The 18,421-nt window shown below is 37.8% G+C and overlaps 1 protein-coding gene across 4 annotated transcripts in view; it reads right to left on the bottom strand.

The window, feature by feature from the left end:
- Positions 1-18,421, bottom strand: part of TOX3 (TOX high mobility group box family member 3) — a 108,859-nt gene that overhangs the window by 10,512 nt on the left and 79,926 nt on the right. For 3 of the 4 annotated variants that reach the window (XM_067020094.1, XM_059043708.2, XM_067020093.1), the window contains exons 3-4: positions 16,822-17,076; positions 1,091-1,360 (exon numbers count right to left, since the gene is read on the bottom strand). In XM_067020094.1, coding sequence (XP_066876195.1) covers positions 1,091-1,360; positions 16,822-17,076 — 525 coding nt within the window. The remainder of the gene's footprint in view (positions 1-1,090; positions 1,361-16,821; positions 17,077-18,421) is intronic. The other variant, XM_067020092.1, reaches the window with a different exon arrangement.

Below are 18,421 nucleotides of genomic sequence, written 5' to 3' on the forward strand. Positions count from 1 at the left end.
CCCAAGTTATCTTTCTAAAGCATAAATTTGCTTATGCCATTCCTCTATGCAAATAATTAATCAGCTCTCAACTACCAACAGGGGAAAGGCTACCACATTTCGGCCATTTTTCTTCAACTGATTTCTTTCTTCCTCCATGTCACACTACTCATGATACCCATAAATGGACATGTAATTTCATTGCTCTTTCTACCAGAATGCTGGCCTCTCTCTTCTGCCTCACAAACTTTTATGTATCCTCTTAGACCTAATTCAAACATCACCTTCTCAATAAAGGCTTCCTCAAATCACTCTCTTAAGCAGAATCGATGACCATCTCAGCACACCAGATACATCAATTATACCTCTAATCACATCTGGAACTAGTTTTAAACATTGCTATTTGTTCCCAGTGGGAAGTCCCAGGGGCAATAATTCTCTTAGAAATCTTTGTATCACCAGAACGAAGTAAAACGCCAAGCACAGTGTAAGTGTACCACACATAATTAATAAATGAGGAATGAGTAATTGTGTACCTACAAGTAAGTTCAGTGAAACAGAATACTTTTCTAGGCATTCAGAAAAGTCATATCTGCAACTAAGTTTTTACTTCACACTGTGTATATTTGAATCATGTGTCATTTCCCTGACAAAAGCAAAGATGTAAAACGATTGGAACTTACTACGTGATAAACCTCATCAAAGGTGCAAGACTGTCCAATGGGGCAGCAGTGCAGCCAACTAACCAGATGAAACTTGCCTACCTGGACATTAACTTAGAACCAGAGCAGTTCAGAATTTCTGTAAGTCTAGTGCAAGCCTTCCCCTTTGCCGATTTAGGAAAATTAAGCCTACAAGAGTTAAGTGACTTACTCAATGCCTTACAACTAATACGAGAAGCCAGATCTTCCAATTTTCAGTTGAATACACTTTCCACAGAAAATAAGTAAATATAAAAGAGTGAAGAAAAAATTAAACCACCATAAATTCAAATGCTACTCCAAATCCATGAAGCAAAAGAAGTTACTAACTGTGAGTGAAATTCAACGACATGCGCATGGGTTGATTCCCCATGCTCTGGTAGGTTATATACTAAAGGCAGTTAACTCACTCTGTTGGATTCATCAGCATCCTCTTCATTGATGGAGCTAGAAGGGGAGGGAGTCGCCGATTTGCTCGCTGGAGGTGAAGGAGACGTGTGGGGCACACTGGCACCTCCCAAATTCAACCCCAACTGGGCGCTGAGCTGAGACTGGTTGATGGTGGTGAGCTGGGCAGGAGGCATGATCCCAGAGCGAGCAGCATCCGTCATGTGGATGATGGACCTCATGATCAGGGAGGGATCCTGACGGTATTGTGAAACTTGTGTGTGGCTCTGATCCTAAAGGGGCAACAGCAAGGGGGGTAATTCTTAGTTTTCCCAAACATCAATGAGCTTACAGGGGTTGGGAACGAAATGAGGAAAGGGGATCAAGAGGTACCAACTGCCAGTTACAAAATAAGTACATCATAAGGATGTACTACACAGCATGGTGGCTGTAGGTAACAGGACTGTATTGCATATTGGAAAGTTGCTAAGAGAGAAGATCATACAAGTCCTCTTCACAGTAAAAAAAAAACCTTTTTTGTAACTGTATGATGACAAATGTTAACTAGACTTACTGTGGTGATAATTTCGCAATATATACAAATATCCGATGGTTACATTGTACACCTGAAACTAACATAATATTAGATGTCAATTATACCTCAATTTAAAAAAAAAACAATGAACTTATAATGTCAGCAGTTCCTTAGATAGGTTTGACTTGTAATTTTGATAGATCTGACTTATCTCAGGATAGCTATTAATTATCTATTTATTATCTAGTTATTAATTTATTAATTAGAAGGACTCATGCCAGAAAGCTGAAGGGTCAAAATCACAAAGCCCAAATTATCCAGCCTAGTCTATTGCACCAGAGAACTATCACTGGATGACTTAACTAAGTGGTAACAAAACACTACTAGCCAAGGGAAGAGAAACAGCCACCTCGTGCTTCGTACTGAGGAAACTGATGACAAGGAAAGGGTGGAAACAGAGGTCTAACCCTTTCAGGCTCACCAGTTGGTTTGCTATCCTTCTCCTGCACAGTTCTGGTTCTATTACCCTTTCCCCAGCTCTGCAAAAGGGGAGAATCAGTTCTCTATTTTATCCTCCCAGGCATGCATATGCCATATAGAGAGGATGGGCTAGAGAAGCACAGAGCAAGCATCTGTTTGCTTCAGGGCACCCTCTCTGTAAAACCCTCTGTGGTTAACCAGAGGGTCATTCCAATTCTGAATTACATTGTCAACAGCATTTGGAAGTCATTCCATGTCCTCAGGATTGCATATCACTTTTTTCATCTTAAACCTGCTTTGTTTTCTTTGGTTCAACCCATCTGATTTAATGTACTAATGAATTTTTTAAAATATGTATAAGGAGGAGGTAAAGACAATCAGAATTAGCTTCTCTGAAAGTTACTGCTGTCACTTCAAACATAGCCTCTGTTTTGGGCAGTCATGTAAAAGGCTTTAGAGTTGCTTCTTCTTCTTTTAATTCCAAAGAATCAAAAAAGGAAGACATGCTTTTCAAATGACTTACTTTAAGACTTGTCATTTAGAGTGAGTCTGTGATTTTCTTGAAACCAAATTCTCCTGACTCACAGTGACCCAGAATCTAATTTTATACACAAGCCTATGAATTCGTCTTTTGAATCTTTCTGATAAGGCTTATTTTGCTCTTTAAAGAAACAAATGAATTGTAACTTGGAGTGTTTGGTTTCTTAATATTAAATAGTATAATGCCACTAAATAAGAAGCCAGAGCTATCAGTAGGAAACTAGTTGAATAAATCATGATCGACCATACTACAAAGTATTATGAAGCTTTTTAAAATAATGAATTAGATTTATGTGTATTGACCTAGAGAAGCTATTCTCAATTTTGGCTCTAATGACATTTTGGACCAGATAATTCTTTGCTGTGGGAGCTGTCCTTTGCATTGCAGAATGTTAACAGTAACCTTGGCCTCCACCTACTAGATGCCAGTAGCAACCTCCCTCCCCTCACCAGTCATGACAATCAAAAATGTCTCCAGACATTGCCCCCTGGAGGGCAAAACTGCTCCCAGTTCTAGAGAACCACTAATCTAGAGTGATATGCAAGATATAGCAAGTGAAAAAGCAAGTTGCAAGTACAGCCCCTTTTTGTTTAAAAAGAAGTGTATAAACAATGGCTACATTATATTGGATTGGATTGGAGGGGTAAGGAGGGGAGCATCTTAATTTTTTCCATTTACAAAAACACAAAACAAAAGAAACAAAAACTAAAATACTCTAGTCAGGAAAAACTAAAAAGAAGAGACACAAGTAGTTAAAATAGTATGTGGCTAATTGCTAGGGTTTAATATTAAACATATAAATTTTCCACTTCTTAATGATTTCTGAGTTATCAAATTCCTGTGGAATCCTGGAGAAATGTGTCACTCATATCAGAACAACCCCAACTCTTCTTTGTCTCACTGACAATATCCTCTTCCACTACTCCTAAAATATTACATTCTCCTGGCAGGCATCCTTTTGCAGACTTGTATGACAAAAGTGCATTTTACGCTACCAGTTTGTCCTAATTTCTTTTTATTAGCATTCTTCACACATTTAGCTATTTCTCTTCAAAAATCTGAGCTGACTGTCCACTCTTCTGCATTCTTTTAAAGTTCCACCATTTTCTGCTTATGTCATTTCCAGCCCCCCGACTCCTGGGATTTAAGCTATCATATTCTTTTCTTTTTATTTTTTTTAACATCTTTATTGGATTATAATTGCTTTACAATGGTGTGTTAGTTACTGCTGTATAACAAAGTGAATCAGCTATACATATACATACATCCCCATATCCCCTCCCTCTTGCGTCTCCCTCCCTCCCACCCTCCCTATTCCATCCCTCTAGATGGTCACAAAGCACCGAGCTGATCTCCCTGTGCTATGCGGCTGCTTCCCACTAGCTATCTATTTTACATTTGGTAGTGTATATATGTCCATGCCACTCTCTCACTTCGTCCCAGCTTATCCTTCCCCCTCCCCATGTCCTCAAGTCCATTCTCTACGTCTGCATCTTTATTCCTGTCCTGTCCTTAGGTTCTTCAGAACCATTTTTTTTCTTTTTTTAGATTCCATATATATGTGTTAGCATATGGTATTTGTTTTTCTCTTTCTGACTTACTTCACTCTGTATGACAGTCTCTAGGTCCATCCACCTCACTACAAATAACTCAGTTTCATTTCTTTTTATGGCTCAGTAATATTCCATTGTGTATATATATGCCACATCTTCTTTATCCATTGTATATATGTGCCACATCTTCTTTATCCATTCATCTTTCGATGGACACTTAGGTTGCTTCCATGTCCTGGCTATTGTAAATAGAGCTGCAATGAGCATTGTGGTACATGACTCTTTTTTGAATTATGGTTTTCTCAGGGTATATGCCCAGTAGTGGGATTGCTGGGTCATAAGGTAGTTCTATTTTTAGTTTTTTAAGGAACCTCCATACTGTTCTCCATAGTGGCTGTATCAATTTACATTCCCACCAACAGCTCAAGAGGGTTCCCTTTTCTCCAAACCCTCTCCAGCATTTATTGTTTGTAGATTTTTTTGATGATGGCCACTCAGACTGGTGTGAGATGGTATCTCACTGTAGTTTTGATTTGCATTTCTCTACTGATTAGTGATGTTGAGCATCCTTTCATGTGTTTGTTGGCAATCTGTATGTCTTCTTTGGAGAAATGTCTATTTAGGTCTTCTGCCCATTTTTGGATTGGGTTTTTGTTTCTTTTTTGATATTGAGCTGCATGAGCTTAAGCTATCTTATTCTTAATTTTAGTCTCCAAATACATCTTTCAGAAGGCTTTTTAAAAGTCCTTTCAGACTTCTTTAAATCTAAGTATTTTAAAATATCTACAGGCCACTCTAGAGTATTTTAATTCTGACTGAATAATAATAAATTAGTTAACTGGCATGGCCATGAAATATGAGGATACAACTTACACAGTTTTCTCATTAACTGAGGAGTCACACTGTTTTCTTTACTTCTATGCCCAAGAACATCAGCACGTATAGGTACTTGACTGATGAATCCCAGACCTACAGTATTTCAGAGGAATCTCATGGTCACACAGAAGGCCAAGGAGTTAGTTTTCTTGGCTTTATCAGCTCTTTCTTTATTCCACCTGCAATTTATGCCTTTATGATGGACCTGGTTGCCTGAGAGTTCCTGTTGACAAACAGCCAAGGTTCACAAACAAGGAGCATTGACTGTATGTTTACTCGGGGCCAGGATTTGTGCTAAGCTTAATATGCATTTTCCAGTTCAATCCTCTAACTTTCTGAATTAGATACTATTATACTTATTCTTGGCTAAGAGTGATTCCCTAGGCTACCGAGCTAGCTGGTGACTGCTTGATGGAGAAACTGTGCTATAGAGAGCCATGGTGCCACCACAGTGGAAGCACGTACTGACGGAGAGAGAGATGAATGGGGCTCTGAGCTCTGCACTGCCACCACCCATCCCCCTTTAACAAAAGCAACTCAGTTTTTGTTTGCTTTATAAATTGAGGTTCCTCACAACATTTCACCAAGAAAAAATGGGTTTTCCTGAAGCGGGGACAGTGTGAGAACCACTCCTGAAGCATACTGGTGGTGGGGCTAAGGTCTTGCCAAAACTTAGAGCCATCTACATGGTCTTCAGATCCAAAAAATGCTGGCCCACCTTTGCTAATCTCCCAAAGGACAATACACCAAGGACCGTTAAAATATTGTCAAGTAACCTCTGAACCACATAATCAATGCATCAAATTGTGCTAGCATTTACCATGGTACACAGCTCCCCAATAATAACTTCCTATGTGTAAGCATTACAGTATAAGATTAATGGTGAAAGTATCTCTTTAGAGAGTCAAGTTCCTTCAGGGCCACCAATTATTAACAACTTCCTTGGGGAACCTGGTGATCCTGAAAAGCTCCAATCATTTTCTATTTTTTAAAAAAAGGTAACATTTAAAAGACACTTCCTTGGATCTTAGGATTTCTACCTAAAAAGAGAAAGATGTCAGCTCAGTTGAAAAGTGTTTATTGAGCACTTACTATGTGCCAGGCCAGATATCTTTGAAAACTAGAAAATTACCATATGATTCTTTTAAATATGACTCTAATTTAGAAGGAACTGATGAATTTACTATAACAAAGTGTAAGCAAGAACAATTCATATATACTCCTCCAAAATAGCTCACCATTTTTCCTAGTAGTACTGACATGAGAAGAAAATGTATAACCATGGATATAGCCCTAAGAAATTTAATGTGTTTTTGAGACTTCACTGGTGGCACAGTGGTTAAGAATCTGCCCGCCAATGCAGGGGACACAGGTTCAAGCCCTGGTCTGGGAAGATCCCACATGCTGCGGAGCAACTAAGCCCATGCGCCACAACTACTGAGCCTGCACTCTAGAGCCCGCGAGCCACAACTACTGAGCCCACGTGCCACAACTACTGAAGCCCGTGTGCCTAGAGTCTGTGCTCCACAACAGGAGAAGCCACCGCAGTGAGAAGCCGGTGCACCCCAATGAAGAGTAGCCCCCGCTCGCCACAGCTAGAGAAAGCCCGCGCGGCAACAAGACCCAATGCAGCCAAAAATAAATTAATTAATTTTAAAAAAGATATTACATAGATATAGACTGTATTTTCCCACACTGTACATTAAAAAAAATAAATTTAATGCATTTTTGTAAATCATTACGTTTCACTTATTAAAATTAAGCCTTGAAAGATTTACCAATGACCACTGAAAGGCAAAGCAACTAGTGGGTTATAAGAGATTGCTACTAGCACATCCAACAATAAGGACTGAATGCTGGTAGCTTCTTCAACTCCTTTCACAATTATGTTTCATATGGAGAATTTACTTGTATCACTTCCTAAACTGTTCATCATTTGGAAACAACTCATTCTCTCTTCTTATCTCACTCTGTCTTCTAATTGATAATATTAGATAAGAGATTCTCAACCTCCTCAGTATTGACATTTTGGTCTGGGTAATTCTTTGTTTAGAGAATGCATTATATTCTTTGCTTACAATGCACCTTGAGCATTGTAAATGCTTAACAGCATCTCTGGTCTCTACCCACTAGGTGCCAATAGCCTCCCCTCCCCCACAGGTTGCGACAACCATATGTCTCCAGACATTGGCAGATGTCCCCTGATGGGCAAAATCCCCCCCGCTTCCGGTTTGAGAATGACTTTATTAGACAAATGTAATGGAAATCATCTTCTTGAGGGGGAGGAGGAGGGAGTGTCCAAAGATTAGGTTCTGTCTGTGAAAGCAGAACACATGTGCATAAACAAGATTCAAACTGTGATACTGTGAAAAAAATAAGCTTTACAAAAAAAAAATTATTCTGGGGAGGGTAGCTACATTTGGTTAAATCAGCAAGAAAGGCCTCTCTCCAAAATGACTTTTGAGCTGATATCTAAAGAATGAAGAGAAGCCAATCAGGAAATGAGGAGAAAGTATGTTCCTGGCAGAGGGAAGAGCATATGCAAAGTCTGAGGTGGGAGAGGGCTTGGGACTCTTGAGAAATGGAAAGGAGACCTGTAGAGGTGGGAGCCGGGTAGGCAAGGTAAACAGTGAAATGCAATGGGATTGGAGAGATGGGAATGGGCCACATCATGCAAGGTGGAGAAATCAGGGGATGCTTCCCTGCAGAGGTGACCCACTGGGCTGAGGTGTAAAGGAAGAAAAGAAGCTAACTGAGCTAGAAAAGAGGGAAGAGCATCATATACAGAGAAGAAGAACTTGTACAAAGTCACGTGGCATAAAGAAGCACATCACGGATAAGTAAAGGAGAGGTCAGTGTTACTGGACAGGAAAAGCGAGGCTCGCTGTGAAGCTAGAGAGGCAAGTAATGGCCAAAAGTAACAGGCCTTGTAATCCATCCTAGATTTTATTCATGATGTAGAAGCATGCCACTCAAAGTTTAAAGGCTGGGTACCTATCCAGTGATGTTACTCATTCCAGTAAGTATTAACTGATCAGGGGACTTCCCTGGTGGTCCAGTGGTTATGACTCTGCCTTCCAGTGCAGGAGGTGCGGGTTCCATCCCTGGTCGGGGAGCTAAGATCCCAGATGCCTTGCAGCCAAAATACCAAAACATAAAACAGAAGCAATATTGTAACAGATTCAATTAAGACTTTAAAAATGGTCCACATCAAAAAAAAAATCTTAAAAAAATATTATCAACGGACAAAGGATTAATCTCCAAAATACATAAATAACTCATGCAGCTCAGTATTAAAAAAACAAACAACCCAATCCAAAAATGGGCAGAAGACCTAAATAAATATTTCTCCAAAGAAGACATACAGATGGCCAAGAAGCACATGAAAAGCTGCTCAACATCACTAATTATTGGAGAAATGCAAATCAAAGCTACAATGAGGTATCACCTCACACCAGTTAGAATGGGAATCATCAGAAAATATACAAACAACAAATGCTGGAGAGGGTGTGGAGAAAAGGGAACCCTCTTGTACTGTTGGTGGGAATGTAAATTGATACAGCCACTATGGAGAACAGTATGGAGGTTCCTTAAAAAACTAAAAATAGAACTACCATATGATGCAGCAATCCCACTACTGGGCATATACCCAGAGAAAACCATAATTCAAAAAGAGTCATGTACCCCAATGTTCATTGCAGCACTATTTACAATAGCCAGGTCATGGAAGCAACCTAAATGCCCATCGACAGATGAATGGATAAAGAAGATGTGGTACATATATACAGTGGAATATCACTCAGCCATAAAAAGGAACGAAATTGGGTCATTTGTAGAGACGTGGATGGACCTCGAGACTGTCATACAGAGTGAAATCAGTCAGAAAGAGAAAAACAGATATTGTATACTAATGCATATATGTGGAACCTAGAAAAATGGTACAGATGAACTGGTTTGCAGGGCAGAAATAGAGACACAGATGTAGAGAACAAACGTATAGACACCAAGGGGGGAAAGTGGTGGGGGGTTGTGGTGGTGGTGTGATGAATTGGGCGATTGGGATTGCCATGCATACACTAATATGTATAAAATAGATAACTAATAAGAACCTGCTGTATAAAAAATAAATAAAATAAAATTCAAAAAAGAAAGTATTAACTGATCATACTTCATGGGCATCCATCAATTGTGGACAATTTGGATTTAATTATAAATAGTATAAATATATAGCCTAACACCTCAACTTATGTTTTGAAGAGTACTCAAGGATTAATTTTTGCAATCAGAAAGGTCATTCAGAATGGGCAGGCCATGGACTTCTAACAGGAAGCACATTGCCTTCTATCTATAAGTACAATTCAATGAAGCCTTTGCGCAACAATGCTTTGATGGTTTGTCTATGTCTTGGTAGGGGGAGTGCTCAGCTGAGGCTTGCTTCTCTCTCTACCTGATGAAAGAGCCTCTTTGTCTTTTGTTTTTTTAAAACAGGAAACCAAGGAATGGGGAATTTGGGGTAGAGGTCCCCCGTTTTCTTAAATTGCCTGAAATCCAGTCTATTATTGAACGTTAATCATTTGAGTGAACGGTTAAATATCTGAATAATTTTATAGTAAAAAGGAAACTTTACATCACTAGCGTAAATTAAAAACTGGAATCACCATAATCAATGGAATGCCAGATAAATACTAAGTAAAGGAAATATTGAATAATTCCATTACAGTTCATCTAAATATGCAGACCTGCCTAAGGTTCTGAGCCAGAGTTCTGCTTTCATCCTTTTTTTAAAAAGGATGAAAGAGAGATGTGAAAGACTCATTAGCCCCAAACGGAGACTTCCTTCTTAAGATTGAAAGAGAACGGAAAGGTGAAAAAACGTCCCTCCTGTGTAAATCACTGTGTTATATTACCATGTCCATATTTCATATAAGATATGTGGGGTTTGGGGGGATGGGAATGGTTTGCTCTTATTTCTTTAGCCAAGAAAACTCTCCCTCCTCTACATATTCAAATCTTTTTCACTCCTACTTTTGGGCCAGGGAGCAAGGACCTGTCCCTCCACGAAGTCCTCTCAGAGTGAATTTCCCTTTTCTTCCCATGCCTGGAATTTATCTTTGTGATGCATACTTGGTGATACATAATCACACATCCTCCTGTTTTGCGTTCTTGTTTCTTTTACAATTGTAAGATATAAGCTTTCGAAAATTTTTTTTTTTTTTTTTTTTTTTTTTTTGCGGTACGCGGGCCTCTCACTGTTGTGGCCTCTCCCATTGCAGAGCACAGGCTCCGGACGCGCAGGCCCAGCGGCCATGGCTCACGCGCCCAGCCGCTCCGCGGCATGTGGGATCTTCCTGGACCGGGGCACGAACCTGTGTCCCCCGCATCGGCAGGCGGACTCTCAACCACTCCGCCACCAGGGAAGCCCCGAATAGATTTTAAAATTTTAAGTATCACACCTTATTCTGTTTTATCTATTGATAGTTTTACTCAGTTCAATGATGCTTACTTCCATCTGAGTTTATCACAAAGGATTTTTAAAAATCTAACATGCAAATGTATTTAATGCACCTTCCATCTACATTGACAAGTAAATATTCTCTGTAACAATGTAACGTCAGGTTTTCATAATAAAGGGTAACATCTAATTAAGAAGCAAATAACCCAAATATATTAGAAAGTGCGACTAAATACATTTTCACTGTGCAGTTTTTTAATCAATATTTCTTGAGAAATGGAGTAATTAATTATCAGTAATAAAAATTGCTTTGTATTAATAAATATCAGAGAACTACAAATAGGAAATCCAGTAATTTTATGCTCAAGTATTTAGTTATGTCCTATAGCGAGGTTAAAATTTTATTTCCAAATAAACGATCAATCAACATTTACGCATAGCGAGTGCATTCCTAAGCCAAACTGAAACACAGTCGTGCCAAATACACTCATGATAATTACAGACCTACATACCCTAAACGTTATATTTATCAAAATACCTGCACCAAAATACATACTTTTTACTTAATAACTACTCTCAGGGTTATAATCAAACATACCTACACATGAAAGTTTTGTGAAAACAAGTCTTCCCCAAAGTTAAAAGTTTCTTAGCAAAATAAAAATTGCAAGAGTTTATCATAAAACAATGGTATTTTCTTATGTACCCTCTAACTCCTTTGTTTTACCAAGGAGTCAGCTCTGTGTTGATTTTATTCAATCCTAAATTAAAATTTAAAAGAGGAATTCCATTTTTACAGCTGTTGATACTTTAAACCTCCTACCCACCTCCATTTTTATTTAGTATTAAGGTATGCTCTTAATAACAAATAAATATTCTTTCATTATCCTTTCATTCATTCATATATTCCACAAATATAATATTTATTGAGAGCCTCGTGTATTCCAGCCCAGACACTATTCCAGGCCTGAGGATGACAGTAGCAAACAAGACAGATGAGGGGACAGGACAGGCTGTAAACAAGCAAAGGAGACCGTTTCTAAGGGTGACAAGTGAGGCCACAGCACAGGAGTAACTCTCATCCCTCTAAAAACTGTTTGAGCCATAAAGCCAGTTTTATCTGGGAATCTGAGTGATGTAGAATGGTGTGTCTTCTGTCCCTAACCCACAGGGAAATACTGCCAATGCTACAGAAGATTATAACTGTAGAGTATATATGTTAAAAACAAGATACAGGGAAATAAACCATAGTCTAACTTTTTAATAACATGTTTCCTTGAATGGGATAAATCAACCAAGTAATCACATGTGGCCCTTCACAAGAGCTAATTGGGTTTTGCAGAAGTTTGGAACACGCCCCCTCCTTTAATACACGATCCTAAAGTTAACTCAACCTTAAAGACAACACTCATATGTTCGGGGTCAGTAGGCATTTCCAGACTGAGAATAAAGAATATTTCTTTTAAGCCGTGTATGGTACAAGGCTATTTGCTCTATCAAAAAAGGCAGCTCGTAAAATGTCTGTGGCTTGGGTATTTTGGGTAGACGATTGTCCAGGTGTAGCCACAGTTAATTAAAGTCGACTTTGGACAACATGCCTCTTTGAAGCAGTCCTCAGACTCCGAATTTTTGTATGACATGGAAGAGACACTGCTGACCAAGAACTCAGTTTGATAAATGATCGGTCTCTAATGATTAAGAACAATATATAGCACCTAGTAGGTGCTCAGCAAATGTCTGCTAGAGTTAATATTGTTTTAATTACATACTTTGGCCTTGGAACAGATAGGTCCCATTCCACTCAAAGTGAGTTATTTTGCTTATGTAAGATGTGCCTTTTCTATTGTTAATTTACAATAAGAATATGTTTCGACCATGACCTGACCAAAAATAAACATTACTGAGTTAATCGTTCAATTTGTATGAGAACTTGTTGGTCCCCCCAATGGCTAAATGGTAATCGTCCTGTGGAATTTAGCTCTGCCGCCTCTATTGACAATGGCAATGAACCTGTCCATAACAATAATAAGGGCTTGTTTTAATAGAACGTTCCACGCATTAAACACATTAATGACCCATGAAATAACTGTTTTATCTGTAACACATTAAGCTACATTGCTAAAACGATGTATTAATTGAAAAGTCTGCGATTTCTCTTAACGTAAGATTTTGGATAGTACAAAAACGGCGTGAAAGTCATTTTGTGAAAATAAAAATAATTCAGAATTAGACCCCTACTAAATGACTGTACGAAAAATCAAAACTTCTAAAATAAGCCTGGTAATTTAGGAGTATTATGTTGATACATTCTTATTTTTCTGATCAAAAATGATGTCTGTCTGGATTATGACATAAGAGCTTTGTGAATATTTTAAAAGCTGGTACTTTTCTTCTCTGTGTGCATACCTTCTGTAGGACTTTTTTCTCTCTTATTCTCTTTCCTTAACGGGTACAGAGACTGCCATACCCAAATTTAGCTCCCTTACTTCCATCTTTGTCAATTTTCTAGTACTATGTTTGATATCATCAGAGCATCAGTAGTGTTTTCTATAAATATGTGCTATCGCAATTAAGTCCAAAGCAATATCAAACAGAAAACGTCGCTCTTCCAAACACGAAACATAATGCACGAAGAAAAAGTATGTGAATTATCAGTGTGTTTTATAAATTCTCTTTTGGGGGGCATACAAAATATCAGACTAGAGACAATTATTTTACTGTCTGTTTCTTGGATATCAAAGAGAATTTTGAAATTCATCAAAGCTAACCTTCTGTTATGTACAACAGGCTAAGCTGAAAAGAATGTTAACAAGTTCAATTTTCATTCAATCAGCACTACTGCTCTCTGAAATGTTTCATTGCAGGAAAGAAATAAAAATAATCTATATGGTAATTATGAGGATGAATCCCCCAGTAACTTTCAGCTACATGAAAGGTCAGTTCTATTCAAGATATTTTATCAGTCCCCTGCACATACTCCTGTCCTGTCATTTTAAATCTGAACAGCATTTTATTTTCCCATTTACTGCTACCTGCAGAATTAAGTACTTAAGCCAAATAAGAAAAAAAAAAAAAAAAAGAAAGAAATGTTGAATGCTGGCAAAGGCTATAATAGCATAGAGATAAATCGTTCAGCTGCTCTCTTTCTAGCCTCTAGGGCTGCAGATTTTTCTTCTCCTGGTGCACTGTGGGTATTCAAAACTTGTTCAACATGATTTCATTTCATTTCAGGCACTGCCTGAGAAAACTAAATTACAGAATCAATCATACAGAAGGTCAGAGTGAGACTTCATTACAAGTATTGCATGCTTGCATGAATATCTTTCATTTATGACTGACCCAATATGTCACAATAGCTGTCTAGTAAAAATAATCCACTTTCTGAAATTGATGTACTACTGATGTCAATGCTACTCAGCAGGCTGGGCAGATTATAGAGAGGTGTTAAAAAAAAAAAAAAAGAAAGAAAGAAACCCTTTGGAGCGCATGTTGTCGATTTTTAGGATTGCAATCTTTTGTAGATTAAAATAATTTCCAGCTGATCATCTGAACTGACAATAATGCTTAGAGGTGAAGAATTTTTAACCAAACTATGACTGTTGATTTCAACTTGCCAGCGACATCCTGTGTGAAAATACACATATCCGCAACAAGCAAATCAAGGTTGTTCTTTGAAGTCACAAATGCATCGACTTTCAATTTTTTCAACAATTCGCTTTTGAATACCAGGGCATTATTTGCATATTTTGAAATGGGAATGCTAATCATTAGACTCTTTTTAATCCCCCCTTTTCTTTTTTGTTCCTGCTTTCTGTTTTTTAAATATAATGGCAGAAACTTAAGGAAGATAAACATGTTGTGCTGGTTGCCAACAAAAATGCAGCTAATCAGTAATGTGACAAACTGTCACTCTTTCTAAAGGAAAACCAATGAAGCTCTGAAGAAAAGCTGGTTCAATACCCCATAAACAAGCTGGCTTTTCTTCTTATATGAAAGTCTTAATTCACCATAGCAATCCTTAACAGACAGCCATATTCATTTGGATAATAAAACTTCTTACTTGCATAAGGTACGATAGCCAGTGCACACTGGGAAGCCAAGTGCATGATGTATAAAGTATTATTTATTATTTTTCTGGTGACCTTCCTAAGGGAAATCTCCGAGGAGCTGCTGTGGAGCATTATGATGTCGCCAGCCACCTCGGCACCGGAGGGAAATATAGAAGAACCTTGACATAACCTATTTTTAACCATGCCTCTGGCGATTCTGAATTCAAGTTTATAGGTGAACATGTCAGGTAGTACATAGAACAAAGCCAACGACACATTGTATTCATCATAATTCTGTCCTGGTACATTTTATTTTTTCCAACATTTGTGATTTAAAATCCCATGACATTTCTTCAAGGTGAAATTCTACTAGAATTTTCAACAAGATTAGTTTGTTTCCTGCCAAAATAAATATCATTCGGGTTCAGCAAAACTTCAGAAAGGCACCAATAAACGTGATGAGGTCCATGTAAATACCATGACAACAGCTTGCACTTGGCTAAAGTACCCATACTTTTAAAAATCAATGAAATAATTCAACGGCTTGAGTGATTAGCAAGACATTACAAAAGAAGCATTAAAAATTGAGTCCTCTCTTCCAATGCCAGTCCGTGAAAGCATTGTTCTTTAAGTGTATGTGAATATCATAATTATTTTATGATTCCATCTTTAGTTCTTTCCAATATAGTAAATTCAATTGACCATGAAATGAAATTTCATAGTCAAAATGCCTCCTTTACACTTTTTTTATAGCAGCAATAACAGTTTTATAGCTTTAAGGCAAGGTAATTCATCAGATGTTTAATTTAAAGGCAGATTCTTATATTATTAATAAATATTTACCAATTTAATAAAGCACACATTTTAGCATGCATTATATGGTCTTTTAACTATTTCCCTAACTTAAATGAGCCTCGCTGAGCATCTATGAATAATGGTGAACCCTGGGCAAAGTCTCTTGGTGACTAAACACCCTTTTTATTTTTATTATTTTCCAGGCACAACATTGCAAGGCTGGTTATAGAGGAACAGAGGACAGAACCCTCCCTTCCAGTGTCAAAGGGACAAAAATGTAAGAAAGTCCACAGGAAACAATTATTTGTGATGGCGAGGAACGTTTATGAATACTTAATGACCATTTCCCGACTGTTCCCTGCATACTTTTCTGACAAAAAAGTAAAAATAAAAACCCTGATGTTCAGCTCAAACACAAAAGATCACAGGCAAAGAAAATTATGTTGCCGCAATCCTATTTGGGAAAGTAATCTTATATTTCAGAGAGCACACTGAATCTTTGCACTGCTAATCCACTACATATTTGGCAATCATCTGTTGTTATCTGGGGAATTAACAATGAAACCAATAAACATCGCTGGCATGGTCATAATGTGCACAGAAATACGTAAACAAGCAATAGGAATTGTTTTTTGTTATACCAACACATCTGTTTCATTTTATCAGAGTTAAAAAAAAAAGCCCTATAAACTATTAACCTTGTTTTAAAATGTCTGCCTACTACCTCACCTAGATAGACACAAATGCATTATATACTATGGTAGAAAAAAAAAAAAACAATCCCAGCAGATGAGTTTAAAATATTTAAGCAGATTTACTCTGGTGATTGCTAACTATAATTGCACACTAAGAAAAACAGAACCAAAATTATTGCATTAGTAACCTTGGCTCTCTGGAGGGCCTTACTTGATGTTTACAACAATAAATACCACAATTAGGTATATTTCACACAATAACCCGCTCTATATTTTTCTCTGCTGGCTATAAGCGATTATTCTTTCTCCCTTTCTCTGTACCACAGTTGGATATTTCATCTCAGGTAGGAGCAAATCATGTATCATAAACGTGATGCTTTAATCCAACAAATGCAAAAGACCCAGGCACTCGATAAGGGCTTCCATTTCTAAAATCTCTCCTGGGCAAACTTTCAACTCAGGTATACCTCTTTGTCAAACCAAAGGCAAGGGAAGATGGGCTGCTTTCAAACCAATGAATCAGACTTCTCAGAAACTCATTTCAAACCAGAAGGATCTTGTAGGGTCCTCCTCTTTCAAGTCAACCAACCCAGCACGCTCTTGTCCCACACCAGGGATTAATCCACTACGTGCATTTAAATGGCATTGGGAGGAACAATCCACACATCCACCGGTGGATAGGCACGAACATGTTTTAGAACATGGGCTCTCAGATCTTTACCCTGAGAAGTACAAACAATAACTAAAACACTTTTCAAGCAGTAAATTTGCTGCCTACCATATGCAACCCACTGCTATGAAGCACGCCATCTTGTTCCACGAGATTTCTTGAGATTGTAATGGAAGGAAGATCCAGGCTTTGAGGGGGAAACTGGGGCGTGAATTCACTTCCCTGGGAAGGCAACGGATCGCTGAGGCCTTGAAAAGGTAGAAGTACATCAGGCATGCCCAGAGCGGGGTCCGACTCTGGAGGTGGCGTGATCGGTGGTATTTCAAACTCCTCATCCCCGAGGCTTGGTGTATGGAACGTCTGCTAAAGGAAACAAAATACAAATATCTTCATATTCTCTTCCTATATCTTATTTCTCCTTGGAGGGAAAAAGAAAGATTTCGCATGAAAATACTACATAGCTAGGCCAAATATTTATTTCTCAAATGAAAATATCTTAAACACAGATTTCCATATATAAAGTTTTGCTGATCATTCTGATTAAAGATTTGAGTCTCATTATCATATGATTTTAATGGAGTATCAGTATTAACAGTTTTTTAATGCGTACTTAATTAGCAACATCTGTCTTTGTTGTTAGTTGGAGCACTAGCGACATTAGATTTGGCTATATAACAAATTGCCACTTTATTGATATGTTAGTGAAATGGCTCAAACGCTTACATTATCCACATGCTTCATCAAATGCTGATGATTTTGTGGAGCACACAACACAACATTAATCCAGAAGTGAACATCACACATATTTCCCTTCTGACACAACATATAAAACAAGTGACACTGAATGTATGGTTTGCTTTTTAAATTTCCTTATTGGTATATTCTCAAGTGCAATGAATGCTTCCATGGAAATTGTTACTGTTTGTAATAAAGCATTTCATATAAGGATTATCAGAGTATATATATCCATGGCTTTTATTTAAATTGTAAGGAGAGTTATTTTCTTTTACAGGAAGATTTTGATATGTATTTATCAGAACACTGTTCTTCCAGTCTTCAGCTTTTAAAGACCATAGAACAGAGCATAGAGATATATCGATAGAAATGTTCTAATTCCATGGATGTTGCTCAATTACCTAGACAAGTGTTATTTCTCAAGACCTAAGTAAATAATGCATTGTTTTCTTCACGGCTACTTAGATTCTTCAAGATAGTATTTTCACATAGGGCCTTGGGATGCAAATCAGGGCTGCCTTGCTGAACCCCATGAACTATCTTTCTTAAAATAGAACTTGGATTTTGTGGGGAGAAGGGTCAAGGTCTAGAATATTTTTTTGGTAGGGTGAAGCGGTTCGGGGACAGCTCAGATATTTTTTATTCCTAGCTCAGAGGATCAACATTATAGTTCATTTATTACTAATAGCATTTTTTGAAGAATGAATTGCTGCCAGATAATTTGAATCTGTTGTAACTGGTTAAAAGAACTAATTAAGAGCTGAAAATCATCCTTGTTCAAGCTATCAATGATGATGTAACTTAAGAACCATTTGAGAGAAAATAGAAACAAACGCAAGGGGGAAACAAAAAACATTTCTTGCCTATAGAACCTGTCAACTACTATTTGTATCTCACCAGAAATAAAGAGGTCGCAAGCTATGGTAGTCTACGGCAGGACAATTGAACATCTTGAGGTTCTTAGCAGATTCAA

Source organism: Kogia breviceps, chromosome 18 (assembly GCF_026419965.1).
Source record: "Kogia breviceps isolate mKogBre1 chromosome 18, mKogBre1 haplotype 1, whole genome shotgun sequence".
NCBI classification, from domain to species: Eukaryota; Metazoa; Chordata; class Mammalia; order Artiodactyla; family Physeteridae; genus Kogia; species Kogia breviceps.